General features: G+C 40.3%; 1 protein-coding gene across 1 annotated transcript in view; it reads right to left on the bottom strand.

Moving 5' to 3' along the window:
- The window catches only part of CD44 (CD44 molecule (Indian blood group)), a 50,697-nt gene that overhangs the window by 6,987 nt on the left and 19,753 nt on the right, over positions 1 to 23,957 (bottom strand). The window contains 19 exon segments of the mRNA XM_054275895.1: positions 1,290 to 1,475; positions 2,345 to 2,605; positions 3,857 to 3,949; positions 3,952 to 3,992; positions 3,994 to 4,015; positions 5,167 to 5,328; positions 6,877 to 7,068; positions 8,704 to 8,808; positions 10,478 to 10,600; positions 11,255 to 11,380; positions 12,516 to 12,638; positions 13,300 to 13,425; positions 14,559 to 14,678; positions 14,957 to 14,959; positions 15,344 to 15,469; positions 18,751 to 18,846; positions 19,729 to 19,968; positions 20,604 to 20,675; positions 22,068 to 22,204. Coding sequence (XP_054131870.1) covers positions 1,290 to 1,475; positions 2,345 to 2,605; positions 3,857 to 3,949; positions 3,952 to 3,992; positions 3,994 to 4,015; positions 5,167 to 5,328; positions 6,877 to 7,068; positions 8,704 to 8,808; positions 10,478 to 10,600; positions 11,255 to 11,380; positions 12,516 to 12,638; positions 13,300 to 13,425; positions 14,559 to 14,678; positions 14,957 to 14,959; positions 15,344 to 15,469; positions 18,751 to 18,846; positions 19,729 to 19,968; positions 20,604 to 20,675; positions 22,068 to 22,204 — 2,354 coding nt within the window.

The raw sequence follows: 23,957 nt of genomic DNA, 5'->3' as shown, positions 1-23,957 counted from the left end.
AGATATTCCCACTGCAAAAGATTCAAACCTGTTCTTACAGGTTTTATGTGATTAAAACAGAAAGGCAGCAAACATTTTTTCATAGTGCGTAATGTCTACACATAAAATTAAGAAGGGAGCTTAAATTAATTAAGTGAATAGGGCCTGTGAAATGAAAGAAATGTGTTTTAGTAGGAAGACATTATTTAAAACAGATTTCATTGTTAAAATTCTGACAAACACATATTTTTCATTTATAGTCCTATGCCTACATCAAAATACTATGACCAGGCAATTTTGTTAGAGTTGAATTTACTGCTTTATACAAAATTCTTGGAAAAATAATTAGCCCAAGTTCTACCTCACAATATATTAATTAGTACTAATGAATTATTAAAAGAATTAGTTTTCAAGTGTTTTCTGTATAATGCTGTAAAAATATAGGTACATAATCTTGTTTATATGCAATGAATGTCCACAGAGCATTGGCGAAATTCTGCTCTGGAATGGTTCCATTAACTTCCAAGAAAGTGCATGAAAACATTGTTTGGATTAGCTGAAATGGATCAAAAAACCCTTACTTTTCGGATGGTTATTTGTGAGGAAACTACATTTGGGAATATGGAAAAGTCCCTTCATTTCCCATGTTATTAGCATGTGACCACACATCCAAAAAAAAACCAAAGGCTGTATGTAGTATAACAGGCAAATACTGTTAACTGCACTAACTTCACCAGAAGAATAACCCTTTGAAAAACAAGGCTGTTCACAAAAGAAATGTCAGTTACAGCCCAGTAACAGCTACAACTAATTACTGGAAAGATACCAACAGCACATATAGCTAGGAAAAAAATGGTGTCAGAGAATTACCTTTCTTTTGTACTTATTCAGCTAATTTAAAAGGTTACGAATGGGGGGAAAGTGACAGATAATTAAAGGGTTACATAGCTGTCATTTGTGCCCAGCAAAAAAAAGAAAGACAAAATGCTATCACACATATATGGGCATGAGCAGAAAGTTTGCATTTCTTCATTTCAATAGTTGTGTTACCACATGCTGATAACAGAACATAAGAAAAGCTTATTTGTAAAACACTATTTACAGCCTTTACATAATGCTTTTGCTAGAAAGAGATACCATTCATGACATCTTATCAGCAGGTTAAAACCAATAACAAAACCCAAAAAGGAAATCATAATATGACAACCATTTACAATTATGCCTAGTACACATTTTTGGACAATAACCATTGTCCACAACAACAACTTACTGATGAATAAATGAAATTGGTTATAATTCACTGTTCTTACTGGTAGTAAGAGGAGTCTGCAAGGGAATGAAACGGTCCTCAATGTCTGAAAAAACTCCAGGTATCCCATGGACATGGAAACCATCGGTGGTGTTTGCTGGTTCACCTTCCCATCCAGATGCAGTGCCAGGTGCCAGGGGCTCCTTGGTTGCTTTCTCTTGGTCAGCATCATCCACGGACTCTATGACTGCCATGATGGTGGCATGATCAGGGAGCACTCACAAAAACCACCACCCACATCATTTCCTGGGCCACAGCAAGCCAGAAAGCACCTTCACCTTCCTCATGCAAAGCACAGAAAGAGGGGAGAAGACATGAAGGCCTCTCCTTCTTCTTCCACACTGTCACTGGCTTCTGAGAGACCCTGAAGCTCCACATCTATGCTCAGCATGTTGGAGCAGGATGCTGGTGACATACACAGATCCCAGTGACAGAGGGAAAGGGGAGACCTTTAGAAGAAGAGACTTTAGTAGCAACAACCTGACCCAGTAACTCAGGAGTGAGCGGCCTCACCTCTGTCGGTTTTGCCTGGCAATACACAGGGGACACAGGGGAAGAGAAGTAAGAAACTGATGGCAGAATTTAAGGGATGCAATTCTTTTATGAATGCACTGCTCTCACCACTGGGACACCACTGCCCAGTGATGGTGCTGCTGCTGAGTTGCAGGATCAAGTCATCTGACTGGCCTGCCAGAGCACCTCCACCACACCAGTCATGGTGCCAAAGCATATCCAGCCTAATCCCACTGATGCACAAGAAAGGAAGATCAGGCTGGGGATTCAGAACCACCAAAGTGCATGTCTCACAGAACATTTGGGAGATCACCCAAAAACATGCTTCAGTGAAGGTCAGAAACCACCAAGTACACCAGCAAGAAGCAGCAAGGAGTCCCTCAGGCCTTGTTCACAGATCCTATGCCAGATTTTTCACTGCAAGTCCACGTTAAGAATGAAGATCCCCAGGATGAGAAAGATAGTGAAAGGAGTAATCTTCAGCAGAGATAATGTCTCATTTCACACCAGACATGAGAAATGAGAATGATCCATTATTCTTGCTGATACCCATCAGAAAAGAGTCATTACCAGCTGTGGTCACACTGGAGGTAGTTCTGTGGAGGCCTTCATCTCTGTGTGTATCCATGGGATTTGTGATGCCCTCAGTGCCCTGTCCTGGTTCATCATCTGAAGGCAGAGGTGTTTGAGTTGGCTCTTTGTGGTGGGCACCCTCAGGAGAGGAAGCAGATGTCACCACCAGGTGAGGCGCCCATGCTTCCTGGGTTATATCTTCTGGTGCCAGAATGTCAGTGGAGGCTGTGACTGTTGTGATGATGGCCAAGTTAACTTCAAAAACATTTCAAAAATGCACCTTACATATTACTCCCTCTTTATTTTTAGTAATCTCTAGCTTTTTAATTTATTTGCCTATGTAGACTATACAGTGAGAAGAAAAACAAAACAAAACAAAGGCACAAGCAAAGAATATCCTCTGCATATGACACACTCTTTTTGGTTTGCCTCTTCCTTCATTAATATTCACAATGCAGCCTAAAATACTGCTTTTGAAAATACCTAGTGAACACTGTTTAGAAGTGAGAAAACAGCAATATTATTTTCAGAATGAGTATAAGAATTCCTCTTGTTACACAGAGGAATGAGATTAGAATTACTTAATTAATAACATCTGAAAAAATTGCAAAATCATACTTGGGTTTTCATATTTGCAACTGACCTGTCAAACCTCATAAAGCTTGAAAACAGTGAACTGGGAAACTTTACAGAATCTCATTCATATTTAGAAAACGTGAGCAGATGATAGTGAACACAAACTTTTTCATCTACAAACTATATTTTTAATCTACACAATTTGTAGTTTTCATAGCTCTCTGTCAAATCCCAAATGTTGAGGATTAAGTAGTCCAGATAAAAATGGATTTAGAGGTAGAAAAGCAAAACGATAACAGCTAATTTTTCCTTAGAACATCTTTTTTATAAAATGCAGGAAGAAAAGATGCAAGAAGTTCCAAACAACTTCAGCGTGATAAAAAAAAATCTTATTGCATTAAATAAGAAAGAAGTATTTTGAATGAGAATAATTTTAAATGGATAACATGCATAGTGTGGGAATTTAAGTTAGAACCTTGCAGAACTACATAAACAAACTCCAATTAATTATTTCAAATTTTACAGTATTAAGAGAATATGCTGAAAAATTAAGACCAGGAATGACCAGACATGAAGAACAAGCATTTGCACTACCAGCCACCTCCAAAAAGCAACTGTTTTCACAGTTAAAAATACACCCAAGTAAAGTCAGGGGGCACAAGAAACAGGGCACACAGGAAAAAAAATATCCTTAAGCAGACAGGAATTCTTGTTGGGATATTCACATGCAACAAAATAATAAAAACATTTGCAATGTAAATTCACAACAAGAATGCACACTTCGAAGATGAGAAAGACAAGGAAAGAAGTCAGTTTCAGAGGAAATAATGTCTCATTTCACACCAAACATGAGAAATGAGTACAATCCATTATTTTTACTGGAACCCATTGGAGGAGAGTCATTACCAGCTTTGTTCATAGTGGCTGTGGTCCTGTGGGGAACTTCATCCCCGGGGGCATCTGTGGGATTCGTGATGCCTTCAGTGCTCATTTCTGGTTCATAATCCCGAGGCACAAGTGGTGGAGTTGGCTCTTTGTGGTGGGCATCATCAGGAGAGGCAACAGCTGCTATGATGGTTTAATAACAGATGATTTAAGCACAGATTATTTAATAGCTGTGAATTCCACGTGTGTGCTGCTGTGGCCTTCCTATTTCCATCCCATACAAGCCTCCTGCTCCCCTCACAGCACTGTTACCCTTTTCTATCCACAAAAAGGGCAGAGAAGGGAGACCTTGTGCACGTCATCACTGCTCTCTCACAGTTTTGGTGAGACATATCCATTTGCTATTCTTGCCCGCTTTTTTACTTAATTAAAAAGACTCCTGAGGGCAGTGGACCCAGGGAAAGACACAGAGGCAGAAGTCAGAAGGACTCCCTGACCTGCATCCCTACCTACAGAGTCTCAGCTTCCTTGGCACTGTCACTTGCTCTCACAGTGTGTTTCACATTACAGGCATCAGTACTGAAATACTGACATGTCAAGAAGACATGAAGGCCACTGCTTCTTCCTCCCCACTGTCACTGGCTTCTGAGAGAGCCCTAAACTCCACATTTAAGCTCAGCATGTTGGAGCGAGATGTTGGCAAAATATGCAGATTTGAGATGGTCTCTCCTCTCCATCTCCAGTGGCAGGTAGAGAAGAGAGACCACCAGAAGAAGAGATTACCCATGTTTTTAGAACACTATTTTGATGTTATAAATACTGTTATATGAGAATGGATTGCTGTGTCTTGACAATTTTATAGATTCCAGCCTCACATCATTGTATGAATGAACCAGAGGGATAAAGATTTCAGTAAAGTCTATGAAAAGAACACTCTTTCACCAGGTGAATATTCGCAAATGGAATGGATTAACCTCGAGGTACAAATATGCGTAAGTATGGATTCAACTTTATGATAAAGACAGTCTGGCAGCACCAAATAATGTAACGTATGTAATGAGCTGGATGCAATTGCACAGCCATGCTCCAGTAAGGAATGAAAAGCCCTCTAAGTGGTGGTGGCAAGTAAAGTTCAAATGAGCTAAAATTGAAATCTGTTTCACCACCATCCAGACAAGGCACAGAGAAAATTAATCACTCTACAGTTTATGAGATTATTTTAAGAGATCAGTAATTACTCCTGTCTACAAGTTCATGCAACATCTTTCCAGGAGAGACCATTTGAGAGACAGAAGTGATGCAGCATACATAACAGACATTATTACTAGTACCTGTGGTGGAAGACTCTCTTTCATGATTGCTCTCTCTGGAAGGAGTAACTCTATCCATTCCAGCAGGCTCTGTGGCATAATCCTCTCCCTCATTCCAGCCTGGAGGCACCAGTGGCTCTCGTGCTGAGTCATTCTGTTTGGCCCCACGGCTGGGGACCATAGCTGTTATGATGATGGTGAAGCAATTATGAACTCAGTATATAAAGATCCATTTCTCACATTATTCTCCTCTTCAGTTCTTGTCTCTATGACAGGTCTTGCTCACATGTCTACTACATTTAATGGCAAAGAGAAGTAAAGTAGATTTGCTTCTCATCCTGGTTTATATTTAGAAAAGCTGCCAACTGTCATCAATAGGACCAAATGCTTCCTCAAAATGAGCATATGCTTTTCAGAATCAAGTTGTGTTATTTTTCAAAAGTATTTATCTGAATCTTGCCATCAAGTTTGTATTGCTGAATATTAAACCAAAATTCACTGATGCAGAATTTAAAACCTCAGACATAAATATGCAAGGATATGACCCATCAGTAAGGTTTTAATCACATAATTTGAGTGTGTTGACTATATCCAATTTCTTCTACTCAAAGTTTCACTGTTTCATTAGTTGCAGCATCTCCAGGAAAACACACAAAGAAGTGTGACAAAGGGTAGTGCTAGGTCATGGTTCAGATCTGTGAATGGTGCACACAACGAATAAGACAGCATACAGCTGGAGAATATCTGATCTTGTAGTTATTTAGAAAAACACCATCCACGTCAACCAACCTGTAGATTTTATTACACAATCAAAGCAAAAGAGTACCCAAATTGTGTAAAAAAGCATAAACCTTCTTAACCCCTTCAACCCAATAAGGGGGGCAAAAAAGCAGGAAATTTGCCACAGTGTGATACAATTTTAATTGCATTTAGGCCATTATGTATTGCTGTAGTAGTGTAGGATAACAGATTATCAGAGACCTGCATTTGATAATTCACAAAGGCAGATGATGACTGTGGTGCATTCACTGTTGGCAGTGCTTAGTACAGCACATCTGTCATTGACTTGTAAGTTTGGTACACTCACAGGAACAGAAATTAAAATATATCAATTTTCAATTGCCACCTTTACAGTATGATTTTATCTTTTATGCTTCAATTTATTCAACCAATGAAAGAGAGAAGCCTCTCTCTTATTCTACATTGCTTTGTTTTCTTCCCTTCATATTGCTATAGCTCAAAAGTGGGATGAGTAAACATTTTTGATATTTTATTTTAGATATAACTGTCATTAAAAAAAACTGGAAAAAAAAATCCCAGGGCCAAGAATGACTTGCAACAGGAGAGTGAACACAGTTGCCAGAGGAGTGAAAAATGCAGCACACATTATTATTTTTCCACGTAAGCCTTCTCTGTTTCCTGCGGACAAAACCCTGGCAGACAGCTTGTTGAAAGCTTGTGACTGCATGACACACGACACAAAACGTAGGAGACAGTTACAAAATTAACCTACTAAAGGTCTTGACATACAAGACAAATAGAAGAGAAACATCCAGGAAAAGTCTGAAGAACATACTAATTAAAAAAATAATAATATAACACCAAAATTGCTGAGGTTTATTCACAGAACCTGTGTTATGGCCTCAGAATGCAAAAATGTGAGTAAAACTTCCTAAAACTAAATCTTTATAAAACCCTGAAAATTTACTAAAATGTGACCTGCAATATTACCTGTAGAAGTTTCCTCTCCAAAATAATTTTCACCTGCAGTAGTAAATTCATGTGGTTCAATACTGCCAGTGGTATTTGCAGGATTTTGTTCTTGACTGATCCCTCCAGAATGAAGGCTGTGTAATAGCGGATGTTGGGTTGGTCCTTGATGCTTTTCTTTTTCACTTGTAACTAGTGCTGGTAAGATTGTGATTGAATCAATAACGATCAAAATACTCAACATATTATCCTTATCGTCATAGTCTATGTAACAAGGGTGTTTGGCTTTTGCATTTTGTCTTTTTTTTGTTGTTGCATTTCATGTGAAATGAAAGACGAAAGAAAACAGAAGTCTTCTGGAAACCCCATCACACAAAAGCATCACCAGGAGCAGCAGAAGATTTAAGTACACTAGAAAGGATCCCAATGACCAGTGGAAGATAAGACATATCCGAGAACCAGAAGAGCTCATAGAAACAACAGCTTAAATATTTCATATTTATTATTACGAACTTAACTGTTGAGTTTGTTTGTATTCTGTGTTTTTAAAGTAAAACACTGATGAACCTTTTCTTTTGAGTTATCTCAATTGCATAATTACAAAGGTGACCCTAAGGAAATTGTAATTTCTTCTGAGATTGGAATAATTAAATAAGAAAGTTCATATAAGTAGATAAGCATAATTATTTTGAACTCAATAATAATTAAAGCTCTCACCAATGAAACTAATTCATTGCTTGCTCTTTAACTTGCTGTTGTTTACACAGCAGAAGATGCAGTCAGCTGAAGTACCACCACCATAAGAGATGTTCTAATGAAGGTTTGGAAATGATACATCAGAAAACCTAAGATAAGCATAAGAACTCGGCTGGAAATATATTTGCCTTAAGTATCAAACATTTCCATGAATGGTATATAAAAGTAAAGCTAAGGTCCTTAATCAGAGCATGCAAAGAATGAGCTGGATGTGTCATACATGCCATAAGTTACCAGAGAGAGAAACTATGCTATTTCCCAAGAAGAGAAAAACTGGAGGAATACTTATCTTCACATTCAGGCAATGAAATATTTGTAAAGACAGTGCTCATACAATGTAGTTCATTATTTTTAAATTATACTGAACACAAATATATTGTCTTACAAATAAAAAGAGGTAATATTAATCAATGTATGAATACAACTGATCTAACAATACTTCACCACTAAAAGAAAGTTATCACAAAAACCATTTCTGTGTGATTATAGAATCTGTTCTAATGCCAATTGCATAAACTTCTGCTGTTCAAAACAATCTCAGAACCAGACAGACACAGAAAAATAGCTTGAGGATGCACTCTGTAGCTCTTGCGTACAGAATTGAACATTTTGGTATCTCAGTTGGCTACTGGCACTAACACTGGTAGCAAAATGTTCACCTCCAGTTCATCTGGCAGTAGTGTATTATCCTTTGCAGGACAATTTATGTATTGGAAACACTAGCTCCCTTTTTTGTCTTTTGTCTTCAGATTTTACAATAGAAATTTTGAAGTGGAAAAAGGAATTTTTTTCCTCACCAGAAGTTGCAGTCTGCTCAGTTTTATTGCACACTACTGGCAGTGCAAATTTTAAAATACCAGAGATGTGAGGAGAAGTGGCAAGAAATGAACTTTGTATACATAAGATAGACTTGAAATGACAGATGAATGTTACAGATGCCACCTTTGAGGGCTCTAGTACAAATAATGTAAAAGTATTACTCTGAACTGATGAACTGAGACTAATGGTGTGGGAATTACAAACAACTGCACCACAAGTGTCCTACTTCACTGAATTATATCAGAAATCTGAGTATTATCTGAAATGCTTTACCCCTGCTAGCAGAGCTAGAATCCTGCTCCTCTTCATCTGTAAAGGTGGGGTTCCAATGGCCTTGTGTGGTGATTTCCAGAAGTGTTTCGTGTTGTGAGTCTACAGCTGTTGGGAGAATGGAGGATTCAATGCTGACTGTGCTCTAAATCTGCTGTCTATGTGTGCCATAAAGGTGATGGAAAATGGAACTTCTTGCATAGCCTAGCTGTAGTCTCTTTACTCTTCTTATCAAATCCCTTCACAACAAACCAGTTGCTCTTTTCTTTGCATTCGAGAGATGCAAAGCTTCCCAAGAAAAATGGGAAAAACAAGCAGCAGAAGAAAAATGTACAGTAGAAGCAATGCAAAACCAGTAGAGCAGTTGTAGAAATTTAAACTCGTGTTTTAAGAATAATGCGGGATGTAAGGTTCTCAATACACATAAAACATGCTTGCTAAGTACTCAAGAAGTACTCAAGAAGTACCATGTTAGAATACCCATGACTGAGCAAAAAAATGAGAGCACCTTGACAAGCACCAGGAAGCCAATATTAGTCAAGAAAGTTATAATACAATTAAAAAGATATAAACCAGAACTTCTACAAGAGTCTGTGACCAGAGACTGAACAGACTTTCACCCATGGATCATGCAGACACCACTGAGCTGTCAACAAAGATATGGAATGAAGTACACCTGTGGGACAAGTCCCCAATGCAGACTCTCAAAGATAAACAAACACCAAAACTATCCAAAGCATAGGAAGAAACATAAGAAGTCCCAAAGCAAGATGAATTCCTGATTTGCATTTTCCACTAAAAATGGAAACCATTGCTGAAAAACCGCAAATACTGCCCTATCTGCATAAAAATAAAAGGCTTATGAACAGTGACTGCTGATTAAATAAGAGCACAGACAACAGACACATTAAGATGTAGTTAAATTAAATAAAACTACAGAAATAGAACAGATTAATGTCTTTGTACAATTATGAGAATTACAGTATAGTATTTAACAGCAACATCTATGCTTAAAAACCTGAAGGGCTGGGGCCATTCCCTGGTCAAAAGCCAAGTAGCAGCTTGTGCACTTAAGAGACACATAGCATTTAGCTTTCACCTTCATATATGGTGTTTTTCTGGTTTTCAGACAAAAACTATTTCACCTATGGATGGCTTTTGAATTAAAGAAGAGTTCTCAGATGGTCACTGTGGGACAATTCATACGAGGAAAACAAAGCTATGTATTAAAATATCTCAGTTGTAATATTGGATGATGCCTAGACATCTGAAGTCACAAAACAAATGAGATAATGTTGGAAGACTAAATGTGTGTAAAAGGTAGCAAATAAAACACTGTATTGTTGAAAGTTCCCAATGAAAAAGGGACTTGGGGTTTGGCCTTTCCAGACTGTGCCTGAGCATCCTCAATAGAGAGGAAGTCTGCTATTGAATAGATGTAGGTTATATATATACCAAGAAATAGAATTATTTTAGAACTTAAAATAAACTTATAGAATGAAAACAAAATATTTTGTCTTAAATAATCATGAGAAAATACAAACAATTGAATAAAAATGAAACTGAGATACTAATTTTAAGTAGTGAAAAACGGACATTATTTTATGCTAAGGACCTGATATAATTTCAGGTCAAAAAAGAGGTATGTCTGACGGGAACAGCTGATGAAAAAAACATCCAATTTTCAAACAATATATGTATGACAAAGTAGTACGAGAATCAGGAAAGACAGAAAAATCAAGAAAGAAACAATCCAAAGAGAACAGAAGCTAATTACTTGTACTCGGAGAAGTCTCGTCCTCGGCCACACTCCTGCCCCAGCCTGGAAACATGGTGGGATACACAATCTCCTCAGAAGAGTCCTCATCATCTGAATCACTGCCACTGGAGGTCACACCTGCTGTGATGATGTTAAATCTGCCATGAAGCCCTAACCCACAAGGCCTTCTGCTGCTGGCACTTCAGCTTTCCTGCCTCCCCTCTCACAGCCTTACAATCACTGAGGAGAATTTACAGCCTCGTGCTTCCTGGGGCCACAGCTGCTCCCGGCCTTTCCACTCACAAGGGGTTCTCCCCTCTGCCATGGCCCTGCTGAAGCTGCTCCTCTAGAGCTCTTACATACATTTTGGGAACCTTTCCATGTTCACAACATAATCAGAGCAGCGTATACTGGCTTGAAATCCTTTCCATTCTCCCCCCTACAAGTCCTCATTGGAACACTCTGCTCCTAAACTGCTTCCAAACAGGAAGAAAGACAGACCCAGGTACATGCTGTACATAATGAAATGCTCCCATACTCATCCCTTTCAGACAGGCAGAATGCCTCCATGGCACATGGACAGTGTGCACAACTGCTCCATTGCTACCACGTCCACACTCTGTGACAGGGAGCCCGGGACTTTGCTTGTCCTGCTTCAAGCACCGTGCAAGAAACAGCAATGAGAAATGTCACCCATTCATCCCCCCTTCCACCTAGAGGCTGTGCACCTTGCTGCCCTGCTCCCTGGTAATCCAGCCCCTAATCCAAGCAGCCTCTGAGCATGGCATTCTTTACCCCGGGTTGCTGGCGTGGGTTCTTGCGTCTTCTCTCCAGGATTCGACCACCACCAGTTGTCTGGGAACGGATTCCACCAAGCTTGGGTGGTGGTTTTCTCCAGGTTGTCATGATGAGGCCCTGGAGCTGTTAGGACATGGCTCATTTAACCAAGATCTTGTGGTTATTTCTTGAGAGGCAACTTTTCCTCCAGCACAGTCCAGTCCACCAGCAGCAGCACCTTGAGCACGCTCATGCCCACAGATGGATGTGAGAGCAGGGCGAATGTATGAACCCACGGTGTCATTACATTCCTCCAATGCCCAGCCAGATGCAAGCACTTTGGGCAGTCCCAGGAAAGAACATGCTCCCTTGAGAGCAGCCACCAAAAAGCCACTGGGGCTTTTCACCCCTCCATGTTCCATAAGGTTAGTGAGTTCCTCACAGGCTCTGACAGCAGGAGAGAGCAGGTAGTCTTTGAAATAGAGCCCAGAATGAGGAACATCCACCAAGATGTCAAAAAATCACATACAAAAGATGAAAGAATTATCCACGATAGGCAAAAGGGATACCCAAAGACAAGCACACCCAGAGAAGCAAAATGTTCTTCTACTGACAAGCCCATGAAACCAATGCTGCCAAGGACCTGAGCACAAAACAGAGGCCATTACGCTCAAAAGACATGCACTACCCTTGACCTGAGGCTGACAGCTAAATGCACACCAGAAACACCTTTCAGAGTAGGCACCAGTGCAGCATGGAGAGATAGGAGCAGCTTTACTTGTAACCTGTTACCAATGCACAGCCTATTCTCACAACATAGTATATCAAATAGAAGGATACCTAGATTTATGCCTTGTATTTACAGATGGAAAGAGGTTTCTGCTTAAAAAAACTAGAGGAATCAACAGTCTTTTAATGCATCTTGCTAGGCAAGCCAACTAATTGGTGGCAGACTAGGAGAAATAATTGTGCCACTTCTAGGAGATTGGAAATTCCCTCCAAATGAAATAAGTTCTTGACTCCCAAGAAGTCAGAAGGAAAATCCACAAGTCAAATGAGAACGAAGACAACAGTTCAAGAATCAATAGAAGGTGGTGCTTTTAGCTATGTGGAGCCCAAATATTCCAAATTTGGCTTTTTGGTGACATGGGAGATGCCTCTGAAAAAAAGCTGATGAGATCATCCAATTTTCAAATAATATATGTGTAGCGAAGGAGGTGGAGCACCAGATGGGAAAGAAGAAAGAACAAACCAACCAAAGAGAACAGAAGTTCCTTACTCATACTCGGAGCACTCTCGTCCTCGGCCACACTCCTGCCCCAGCCTGGAAACATGGTGGGATACACAATCTCCTCAGAAGAGTCCTCATCATCTGAATCACTGCCACTGGAGGTCACACCTGCTGTGATGATGTTAAATCTGCCATGAAGCCCTAACCCACAAGGCCTTCTGCTGCTGGCACTTCAGCTTTCCTGCCTCCCCTACTCACAGCCTTACAATCACTGAGGAGAATTTACAGCCCCATGCTTCCCGGGCCCACAGCTGCTCCCGGCCTTTCCACTCACAAGGGGTTCTCCCCTCTGCCATGGCCCTGCTGAAGCTGCTCCTCTAGAGCTCTTACATACATTTTGGGAACCTTTCCATGTTCACAGCACATAGCAGGTAGAGCAGAGAACGGGCTTGAAATCCTTTCCTTCCTCTCCCCTACAAGTCCTTCTCATGGGAACACTCTGCTCCTAAACTGCTTCCAAACAGGAAGAAAGACAGACCCAGGTACATGCTGTACATAATGAGATGCTCCCATACTCATTCCTTTCAAACAGGCAGAATGCCTCCATGGCACATGGACAGTGTGCACAACTGCTCCATTGCTACCACGTCCACACTCTGTGACAGGGAGCCCGGGACTTTGCTTGTCCTGCTTCAAGCACCGTGCAAGAAACAGCAATGAGAAATGTCACCCATTCATCCCCCCTTCCACCTAGAGGCTGTGCACCTTGCTGCCCTGCTCCCTGGTAATCCAGCCCCTAATCCAAGCAGCCTCTGAGCATGGCATTCTTTACCCCGGGTTGCTGGCGTGGGTTCTTGCGTCTTCTCTCCAGGATTCGACCACCACCAGTTGTCTGGGAACGGATTCCACCAAGCTTGGGTGGTGGTTTTCTCCAGGTTGTCATGATGAGGCCCTGGAGCTGTTAGGACATGGCTCATTTAACCAAGATCTTGTGGTTATTTCTTGAGAGGCAACTTTTCCTCCAGCACAGTCCAGTCCACCAGCAGCAGCACCTTGAGCACACTCATGCCCACAGATGGATGTGAGAGCAGGGCGAATGTATGAACCCACGGTGTCATTACATTCCTCCAATGCCCAGCCAGATGCAAGCACTTTGGGCAGTCCCAGGAAAGAACATGCTCCCTTGAGAGCAGCCACCAAAAAGCCACCTGGGGCTTTTCACCCCTCCATGTTCCATAAGGTTAGTGAGTTCCTCACAGGCTCTGACAGCAGGAGAGAGCAGGTAGTCTTTGAAATAGAGCCCAGAATGAGGAACATCCACCAAGATGACAGAAAATCACATACAAAAGATGAAAGAATTATCCACGATAGGCAAAAGGGATACCCAAAGACAAGCACACCCAGAGAAGCAAAATGTTCTTCTACTGACAAGCCCATGAAACCAATGCTGCCAAGGACCTGAGCACAAAACAGAGGCCATTACTCTCAAAAGACATGCACTACCCTTGACCTGATGCTGACAGCTAAATGCACCACAGAACCACCTTTCAGAGTAGGCACCAGTGCAGCATGGAGAGATAGGAGAAGCTTTACTTGTAACCTGTTCCAATGCACAGACTATTCTCACAACATAGTACATCAAATAGCAGGATACCTAGATTTATACCTAGCATTTACAGATGGAAAGAGGTTTCTGCTTAAAAAAACTAGAGGAATCTACAGTCTTTTAATGCATCATGCTAGGCAAGCCAACTAATTGTTGGCAGACTATGAAAGATAATCGTGAGACTTCTAGGAGGTTGGAACTTCCCTCCAAATGAAATCACTCCTTGACTCCCAAGAAGTCAGAAGGAAAATCCACAAGTCAAATGAGAATGAAGACAACAGTTCAAGAATCAATAGAATGTAGTGCTTTTGCAGTATGGACCCCAAATGTTCTAAATAGAGTTTTTTGTGACATGGTTGATGGATTTTAAAAAGAGCTGATGAGATCATCCAATTTTCAAACAATACATATGTGGCTAAGAAGGAGGAGCACCAGATGGGAAAGAAGAAAGAACAAACCAACCAAAGAGAACAGAAGCTAATTACTTGTACTCGGAGAAGTCTCGTCCTCGGCCACACTCCTGCCCCAGCCTGGAAACATGGTGGGATACACAATCTCCTCAGAAGAGTCCTCATCATCTGAATCACTGCCACTGGAGGTCACACCTGCCGTGATGATGTTAAATCTGCCATGAAGCCCTAACCCACAAGGCCTTCTGCTGCTGGCACTTCAGCTTTCCTGCCTCCCCTACTCACAGCCTTACAATCACTGAGGAGAATTTACAGCCTCGTGCTTCCTGGGGCCACAGCTGCTCCTGGCCTTTCCACTCACAAGGGGTTCTCCCCTCTGCCATGGCCCTGCTGAAGCTGCTCCTCTAGAGCTCTTACATACATTTTGGGAACTTTTCCATGTTCACACTCATATCAGGTAGAGCAGAGCATACTGGCTTGAAATCCTTTCCATTCTCCCCCCTACAAGTCCTTCTCATTGGAACACTCTGCTCCTAAACTGCTTCCAAACAGGAAGAAAGACAGACCCAGGTACATGCTGTACATAATGAGATGCTCCCATACTCATTCCTTTCAGACAGGCAGAATGCCTCCATGGCACATGGACAGTGTGCACAACTGCTCCATTGCTACCACGTCCACACTCTGTGACAGGGAGCCCGGGACTTTGCTTGTCCTGCTTCAAGCACCGTGCAAGAAACAGCAATGAGAAATGTCACCCATTCATCCCCCCTTCCACCTAGAGGCTGTGCACCTTGCTGCCCTGCTCCCTGGTAATCCAGCCCCTAATCCAAGCAGCCTCTGAGCATGGCATTCTTTACCCCGGGTTGCTGGCGTGGGTTCTTGCGTCTTCTCTCCAGGATTCGACCACCACCAGTTGTCTGGGAACGGATTCCACCAAGCTTGGGTGGTGGTTTTCTCCAGGTTGTCATGATGAGGCCCTGGAGCTGTTAGGACATGGCTCATTTAACCAAGATCTTGTGGTTATTTCTTGAGAGGCAACTTTTCCTCCAGCACAGTCCAGTCCACCAGCAGCAGCACCTTGAGCACGCTCATGCCCACAGATGGATGTGAGAGCAGGGTGAATGTATGAACCCACGGTGTCATTACATTCCTCCAATGCCCAGCCAGATGCAAGCACTTTGGGCAGTCCCAGGAAAGAACATGCTCCCTTGAGAGCAGCCACCAAAAAGCCACCTGGGGCTTTTCACCCCTCCATGTTCCTAAGGTTAGTGAGTTCCTCACAGGCTTTGACAGCAGGAGAGAGCAGGTAGTCTTTGAAATAGAGCCCAGAATGAGGAACATCCACCAAGATGTCAAAAAATCAAAAGATGTAAGAAGTGTCTACAAAGCCAATGCTTCCAAGGACCTGAGTTCAGAACTGAGGATATTCAAAAGGCTCATGCATTCCCCTTGTCCTGATGCTGGCAGCTAATTTTACACCAGAACCCCTTTCCAGGCAGGCATTAGCATATCACAGTGAGAGAGGTGCAGCTTTAGTCCTATCACATTAGAAATCCACAACATTTCCTCAGAAAACAGCATATCAAGTATTAAATTCTACAGGTTTGTGATAGATATTTCTGAATGAAAAAGTGTTTCTCCTTTGAATAACTACAGGAATCTACAGCCTTTTCTTCCACTGTGCATCCACATAGGTATTTGTATGCAAATAGATATAAATGTGTCTATCACATATGGATGAAAAAAAATCAGTCAGAGTTACTGTTCATGTAGGTAGCTCATTAATCAGTAAGAGTTCTACATCTGATTCATGGCACACCTAGAGGTGAATCATAATTTGTTAATAACAAAGAGTAAAACATGTCTGGGCAAGGAGAGAAAGTCAATGGTAAAGTGCTGATGTTGTATTAATCTGGCCCATTAACTTGATGGAGCACAGCACAAGTGATGTCCAAATCCAGAGAAAGAATGAATGTGTATCATCTGAAGAACAAGAAGCTTTGCAAATTGCTCATTTCAAACCATAGCACAGAATTCTTTAGATTAAGCTATATATCTTTTTAAAAAACTTTAACTTTACAAATGAATTTAGTACAGTGGAGAGCCACCAATTTTGTTTCTCACTTTGGAATACTACAGAATTAGATACATAGATTTCCAGCCATCTATCTGAAGATATATGACAAATAACTTTCTTTACTTATTTCTTAATTTTCTGCTTCCCTGTCTGTGGGTTTTTTCTCTGGGAAATTAAATTGTGACCAGGATATTCCACTGAGCCTGCACTGCTATACAAACTAAGTAACAGATATTGGGTCATGGCTTTATTCCTTCTTTTTAGGACTGCTCTCCATGTCATTTTTTCCTGTGTTACTGAATATTTGATGACTTCTTAGAGAGATGCACAGCTTATACTTTACGTCTTTCTAAAAGGAGTGCTAGGTTACTGATTCATTTATAATGCAGTAAAATTAAACTAAATGAGTTAAACACTTCTGTGTTAAAGTGATCTTGCTGGGTAACAGCCAAAGCTATCAGAAAAGCCCAGGAGCATTACTTTCATAATTTTTTTTTCCTCCAGAGAACCAGTTTATCATTCCTACCCCTGTAAACAAACATGACAATGCTATCACTTCTGTGATACACATTTATCATTATTGACGCATTTTATCACATTGCTCTATAGCTTCTTTGATCTTTTCAGATGTTAAATATCTCCAGTTTTCCCTCTGTAAAACAATCTTGCCCATGAGAGAGAGCTGCTAGCAAGAGGAAGGGACATACATATTTAGGACCAATACATTTGATAATCAAGTATTAAAATGAAAACAGAAAGCTTTCCTGTACAGAAACAATGCACAGATTTTTTCAGTGGGTACAGAAACACCAGCACAAGGAAAGATTAAGTCACATGTGCATACAAAAGCAAACATATAGGAAGGAAAAATCACCACCAGAGCCAACCAAACTCCCCACTATTACAGGTGGGATTTTCTGAAACATCCGCCCCTTACAGGCAACATTTTGTAACAAAAGCTTTCACTGGAAACAAGCACCAGAAAATTCTCTACTTTTTTTCAAGGTTGGGAGTAAAATCAACCTAATATTTCTTTTTCTATCTGCATACTTATAAGGCGTTACTAATCTTCACATCTTCTGAGAAAATATGTTTGGGTTTAATAATTTATGTCTTTAAGCAAAGCTTTTGCTAACTGAAATGCATACAGTCATTCTTCCTCTAAATACAGTGATGAGGGCACTATTTCTCCAAGTCACTTGGACCATTTGACCAACTATCAGCAACCAACAGGCAATCAAGGAACATGGATTCCCCCCGATGGAGAAAAAAAAGAGCCAGTGGGAAGGAACTTTCCCTTCTATCAGTTTGATCTTTACTACAACAAGCCTCTGTAGATTTCCTCTGTATAATTAAAATGTTCTCCCCTTAGGTTCACTATATTTTCTGAGGCAAAGATCTTTATCACTCTAACCATAAGAACTAGTGTGAACATATGTATGTTATTTCCACTTTAAAATGTGGAAGAGGACTTCAAAAGCTTTTTATTTATTGTAGCTGCTGCGCACTACATATTTGATAAAAACATCATAAGCAGTTTTTCCAACTCAGTGAAGCTATGTAAGGACAAAGAACAGAAGATGGCTACTGTTCTTTTGGGTCCTCAAAGACTGTGGAGTAACCACAGACCCCAGGTTTTTCTTAGGAATGTTGCCAACAGCAAGGGTGAAATTAGTTTTTGCAGCGCACAAATGGCTTGGTAGTTGCAACTACCATATAAAGCACTGCCTTGGTTAGCAAGGCCATGGTTTTTGACATGGAACATACATACATTCACAACTACAAATATATTATATACATACATTCACAACTACAAATATAAATATGAATCTACAAAAATATCCTTTTCTACCTCAGAAATAAATTGACTTCAAGCGATAATAGGTTGTACTAATTTGTGATTCCTCATAAAGTGATAAACCAGCTGTGGGAAACCCAAAACTGCAGTATTTCCGAGCTCAAGTAGAAGCATTGCAGCAAACATACTGTAAATGATTTTGCTCCCCTTGTCTCAGAGAGTGAAGGTCATTACCCACTTAACCAGTCTAGAAACCAGTCTATTTCAATGTCTTTCCAATTTCTGAGGTGTTGTATACTTCACCACTTACCAGAATGCCCTTCTGGAAGAAGAAAGCAATTTTAATGTGATGTCTGTGTAATGTTGTTATTATGAAACATAAATCTTACTAGTACTTGCAGGATACTGCCCATCATCTTCGTCATGGAAATCACCAGCCGTCGTCCCAAAAAAGGTATCAGGTGATACAGATGGAAATTCATCACCTGTATGGTGATGGATAAATCATTACTATTTCATAAGCTCAGTTACAATACAGTACTCACAAGTACTTCAACTATTCCACCCTGCAAGCTCCATTCCTCCAGGTACTGGTCCAAGAGAGAAGAAAGATGCAGACCCCACACAAGCTTATCTCACTAACACAGTAAGGATATCACCCAAACAGATAGTTTGAAGAGGAGAATGTATTACAGTGACAATGAACATTCTGGCAATGATCTGTTTATGTGCTACAAGATCTCACTGTAGCTGTATGACATGAGGACAGGGACTCTAGAGCAATGAGTGAAGTTATTCATATTCCCCTCTTCTGAGATATATTCCAAGGTTTAGTCCAAAAATCTAGACTATGCATGCAAACACAGATGGTAACAGTTGTAACAGCAACCAACAGAAATACACTGCACACACCTTGGGGAATGTGGGGAATGTTTCTGATCCTAGTTCCTTAGCTAGACAGTCTTAAGATTTACCTTTAATGGTGCTAGCTACATGTCAAAACAAGCATAACATGCCGTGAGTACACCACCAGTGAAAAGTAATTTTATAATCCTAATGTTCTTGCTTTTTTTTTTTTTAAATTAATTTCAGTATGTATTGAGGATAGTAATGCAAAATACTGGTATCCTTCACTGGTAATTTATTAGTGATTTGATAAAAAGCCTGTAGTCACACAGTAAGCTTTACTGTTCTTAGAGGATGACTTATATCTGTATCCCTAACGTTCAATGGGAGCGAGTCTTTCAGACCTCTGATAATTTCAGTCACACAAGCAACATAAAAGATTAAATAAAGTAAGTAGAAAAGAACATGGCATTTGTATTTGACAGGGCCCCATGAAATTAGTCTCAACCTATTGTCCTTACCATAGATTCCAGGAAATTCTTTTTCACCTCCTCCAGAAGAATGACCTGGGAGCTGTGAGACTGGAGTAGGACTTCCATAATATGAGGGGCTGGACCTGCTGATGGAGGCATCCATGGCAGTTGTCTCATGAGTTGATCCACTACCTGCATTTTCATCATCCACCCCTGAGGTGGAGGACTCTCCAGCGGTGTGACGTGTGCCATCCGCGTTGAAGCTGGAGCCGTCTGCGTTGTCAATGACTGCGGAAATGGAATTAAACGGAATTCGTGTCAAGGAGATACACAGCCATAATAAAGAATAGTGCCTATGGATTAATACCAGGTCACCTGGTTTTAGCCTCCTATCTAACCTAGATAATACATCACTAAAATATGTCTAATGCATATATGCTAATTTATATGTTTTTTGCATTTGTAGGCCTGAATTGCATCACTTATTTTTATCAAACAGCTTGATTTTAATACAATGTCTTGGCATGTGTAAAGTCAATCAGATCTTAGAGTTGGAAAAAATGATTTATTATGAGCCTTTTTTCAGCTTCCAGCAGCTTTTCTAACAAACAGCTCAAATCAGATGTATGAAGGTTGCAGTCTTAAGCAAATTCCTTTATCTCAAAGGGATGTTAGCAGCTCTGAGGTACCAAAAAATGTCAAATACCTATACATAAAATGTTTGCTATCCTGAAATAAGCCAAACTCCATAGGCTTTAGGGGAAGACAAGTGACTAGTTGCTTTAATTTCTACTGAACATCTCTTAACTTCTTTTTCTAACGTTCGGCTTGGCTTTTTTAATATTAGTGATTGTTTATGTAAAAATAAGATAACCAGCTACTAAAAACTGAGCAAGTGCATGTCTTTCTAATCAGTACAGTACCTATTTCATCCTGGTTGCTGAGTAAGGAAGTATCTATTTTTACAACTGGCTCACATGTTTTTTCCTCTGTTTCTGTGAAAGAAGGAAAATAGAAAGTATTAATTTAAAAAAATGGATTAAAAAATCACATGTATACCTAAATCAATTGTACATAATGACAAAACATCAGCTTCAGATGAGAAGGACTGGAAGCAAATTCCCAAACAAATGTTATTCACTGATGTGCCACCTTCCCAGGTGGGGCACTTTGAGATTGTTCCTTCAGCTAACAATGAGATTCCCCATTTCCATAACCATTCCAGAAAATGTCTGCAATCAGTGCCAGTTAAACCAGCCTTATGACACAGTTTCAATGCAGTCAGACCCAATGTCATTGTGGCAGTGGCAACTCTAATGTTTTTAGCTGGCAAGGCTCCGTCCCTCCCTGGAGGGCTCAGCAGAGGCAGCGTGTGCCCCGCTCTGGTGAGCGCTGCTGGCCCCTGTGGGCTGAAGTGCCCCACCTGGGGATGGTGTATGAGCTACCTGCTCATACTGCTGGTAGGGAATAATACTTGGGAGGAGTTATAAAGATCTGGAGGGGATGGACATCACCATTGTAGTCCTCTGTGAGTGACAGACAATAGCAATTCACATGATACTACACCAATGCAGAGATTTTTAATTATATCACTACCAAGAACAAAATAAAAAAATATCACTGCATTCAAATCATCGATGAACTTTTCCTACGACTTTCTGTAAGAACTCTCTGCTTCCACAACACATGTCACAATCTACTGAAATTCAAGATCCTGGAAGTTACTTTAGATTTTATTTTCAAACAGTGTTTTCAGCAGCTGTCACAGACTATATACACTTTCCTAATAATTTGCTATAATATCTCCAACTATTAAAAAGTCCAAAAGCTTAGATGAAAGCAGTCTGCTACTGACACATGTTGCTGTCCAGCTGCTTCATGTCTAGATGGAGATTTGCCTGAGCAAATACTGAATGAATCTGCCAGCAGGAGAGCAGCAGCTCTGTCCATGGGACTGGAATGGACACTGCAGACCTCGGAGCTGCTGCAGGTGGCAGCCACCCCCAAAACACAAAAACTGCTCCTGGCTGTAAAGCTCAAGTCTGCATGAACAGAGGAGCTGAGTGCCAGGCTGACAGCAGTTGTGTCTTTCAGAATCACTGCTGCACTGGTTCACTTCACTAAGCCATTATCATGAACTGTTCTGAAGCTGCAAACTTTGTCCCAAGGCCAGAAAAGTGATTTAGTTCCAAACACCCTGAAAACAAAATGGTCATTGCTGACATGACAGATTCACTTCTAGAGGCTGACAAAATGTATTTCTTCTCAGCAGAAAACCAGGCTATGTTTATTATATAAACCCTTATCCCAGTACCTTAAATAGGAGATTACATATGTTATTTTTAGTTAATCTGTTTCTAAAATGCATCATAAAATCATCTCCTTACCTGTTGCATTGTAACAGTATGCATCATACCGAGCAGTTGTGTTTGCTGAAAGTTTGTAAATGCCAGTGTTATTTGCTGCACAAAGATGATAGGGATTGATCCGTGGGATAACAACATACCCCACCACGAAACCATACCTGTGAACAACAGAGGTAAATAAACCATATTACTTACTATAGCAGACGTCGCCTCAAACATTAAGAAGCTACAAAGAAACCATTATTTTTTAAAGGTTCATGCATTTATTCATACTGTTTTGCTTTTTTTGTTCCTTTTTCATTTGAATGTTCTTTTGTCACATGCAGCTACATCAGTCTCCCATCAGTCAACATCATTTTGTGTTTAATTTCTAGACCTAAACACTTTCAAATTAAATATGCATCTTACTGGCTAAATAGGGTGATCAGCTCCAGAGCAAGGGAGTGAAAGTGAGGGAGGCGAGTGCACTTTTTGTTCAGTGTCAGTTTGTTTTACCTGACACTAAATTCCCATTCTTTAGGGATTCACATTTTCATTGCCTTGACATAACACACCAAAACATTTCACATAGAAATGCTGAGGGCTCAATTTATGGTACTTGAGCAAGTTTAAAAAATGATTGCGATCCACATCATTATCTGCAAAAACTGACGGCCTAGTAAAATATTCAAATGCAAGAATCATTCATCCACAAATTCTTATTGTATCTTTCAGCTGAACAGTGTGATTATTGTGCACAGAGCTCACATAATTCAGTGAAGACTGTGATTACATAAGGAACAATACATCGTTACTGTTTTGCAATCCTGTAACACCTGATTGATTCCAATGTATTTAACTGGAGATGTGATAGAATGGTAACAAGAACTGAAGTTTGGTTTGGGTTTTGCTTTACTTCTTGAGAGGAATAATTTATCAGGGAGGAGCAAATGTCACAGCTTTGCAATTTTTGATCTAGGAACATCATTTGAGTTTCATGTCTAATGTGCAGATGTTTCATGTCTAATGTGCAGATACCTGCAATTCTGAAACTCTTGTAGGTGGAATTATAAATTGCTTTACTCATACTCCCAACTAAGCTTACAAGGCTGACACTTTACAAACCAATATTGACCTACTTGTGTTATGCTCTGTTGATTCATCTTATTCACACACATTTGGATGGTTATATACAGCATATTTTCCCTCTCCTACTCACGTTTAATAAGAGCTAAAGCTTACTGACAAGGATTACTTCTAGCACAGGATCAACAAATGAATGCAATAGGGTGGGAGGGTTGGCCAGAAGGAAGGGAGGAAGAAATCCTATCTACATGACTTGCCTGTCCAAATCCATCCTCTGGTAAAATGTGAATTAGGGAATTGTAACATTAATTAAAAATTACATGTTCCCCCTGGGGAAAAAAAAAAAAAATCCTTCTTCTTCTTTCAATTGCCTTCATATTTTAGCTTTAGAAAATGCTTTTCATAGTTTAGAATACTCCTAATTGCTTGCATAGAAATCTCTACCCCTACACATTATTTAGGATTTGATCTTTAAATATTGTGTAGTGCTGGGCAATTCAGAATGCTGTGTATGTTCATGTGCTAATGTCTGAAAAGATCATGCCTACTGCATTATGAGGGACTTCCCCTCAGAGTAAAGAACTCTTTCTAGTCTTTACATGGTACAATTTGAAATTACATTTCCACTTCTAATGGAAGAATCCCCTAAAGAATTCTCTGTTCACATAGTCCACCACCACAATACTTGTGAAATGAACATGCCAGAACAGGAAAAGCAGCATTGATGTCAGTACTATTTCTCATGGTACCAGAGTGAAAGTCTTAAAATTTTGGAGACATGTCCACTGAATTTTTCTGTGCCAGTTAGAAGATAAATTCCATTTCTCCATGTTTGCTGTTTAAGTT

The sequence above is a fragment of the Melozone crissalis genome, unplaced genomic scaffold, assembly GCF_028551555.1.
Source record: "Melozone crissalis strain CALT ecotype California unplaced genomic scaffold, PUWL_Pcris_2 ptg000018l_1, whole genome shotgun sequence".
Lineage (NCBI taxonomy): Eukaryota > Metazoa > Chordata > Aves > Passeriformes > Passerellidae > Melozone > Melozone crissalis.
This window is presented reverse-complemented; position numbering and strand designations above follow the sequence as displayed.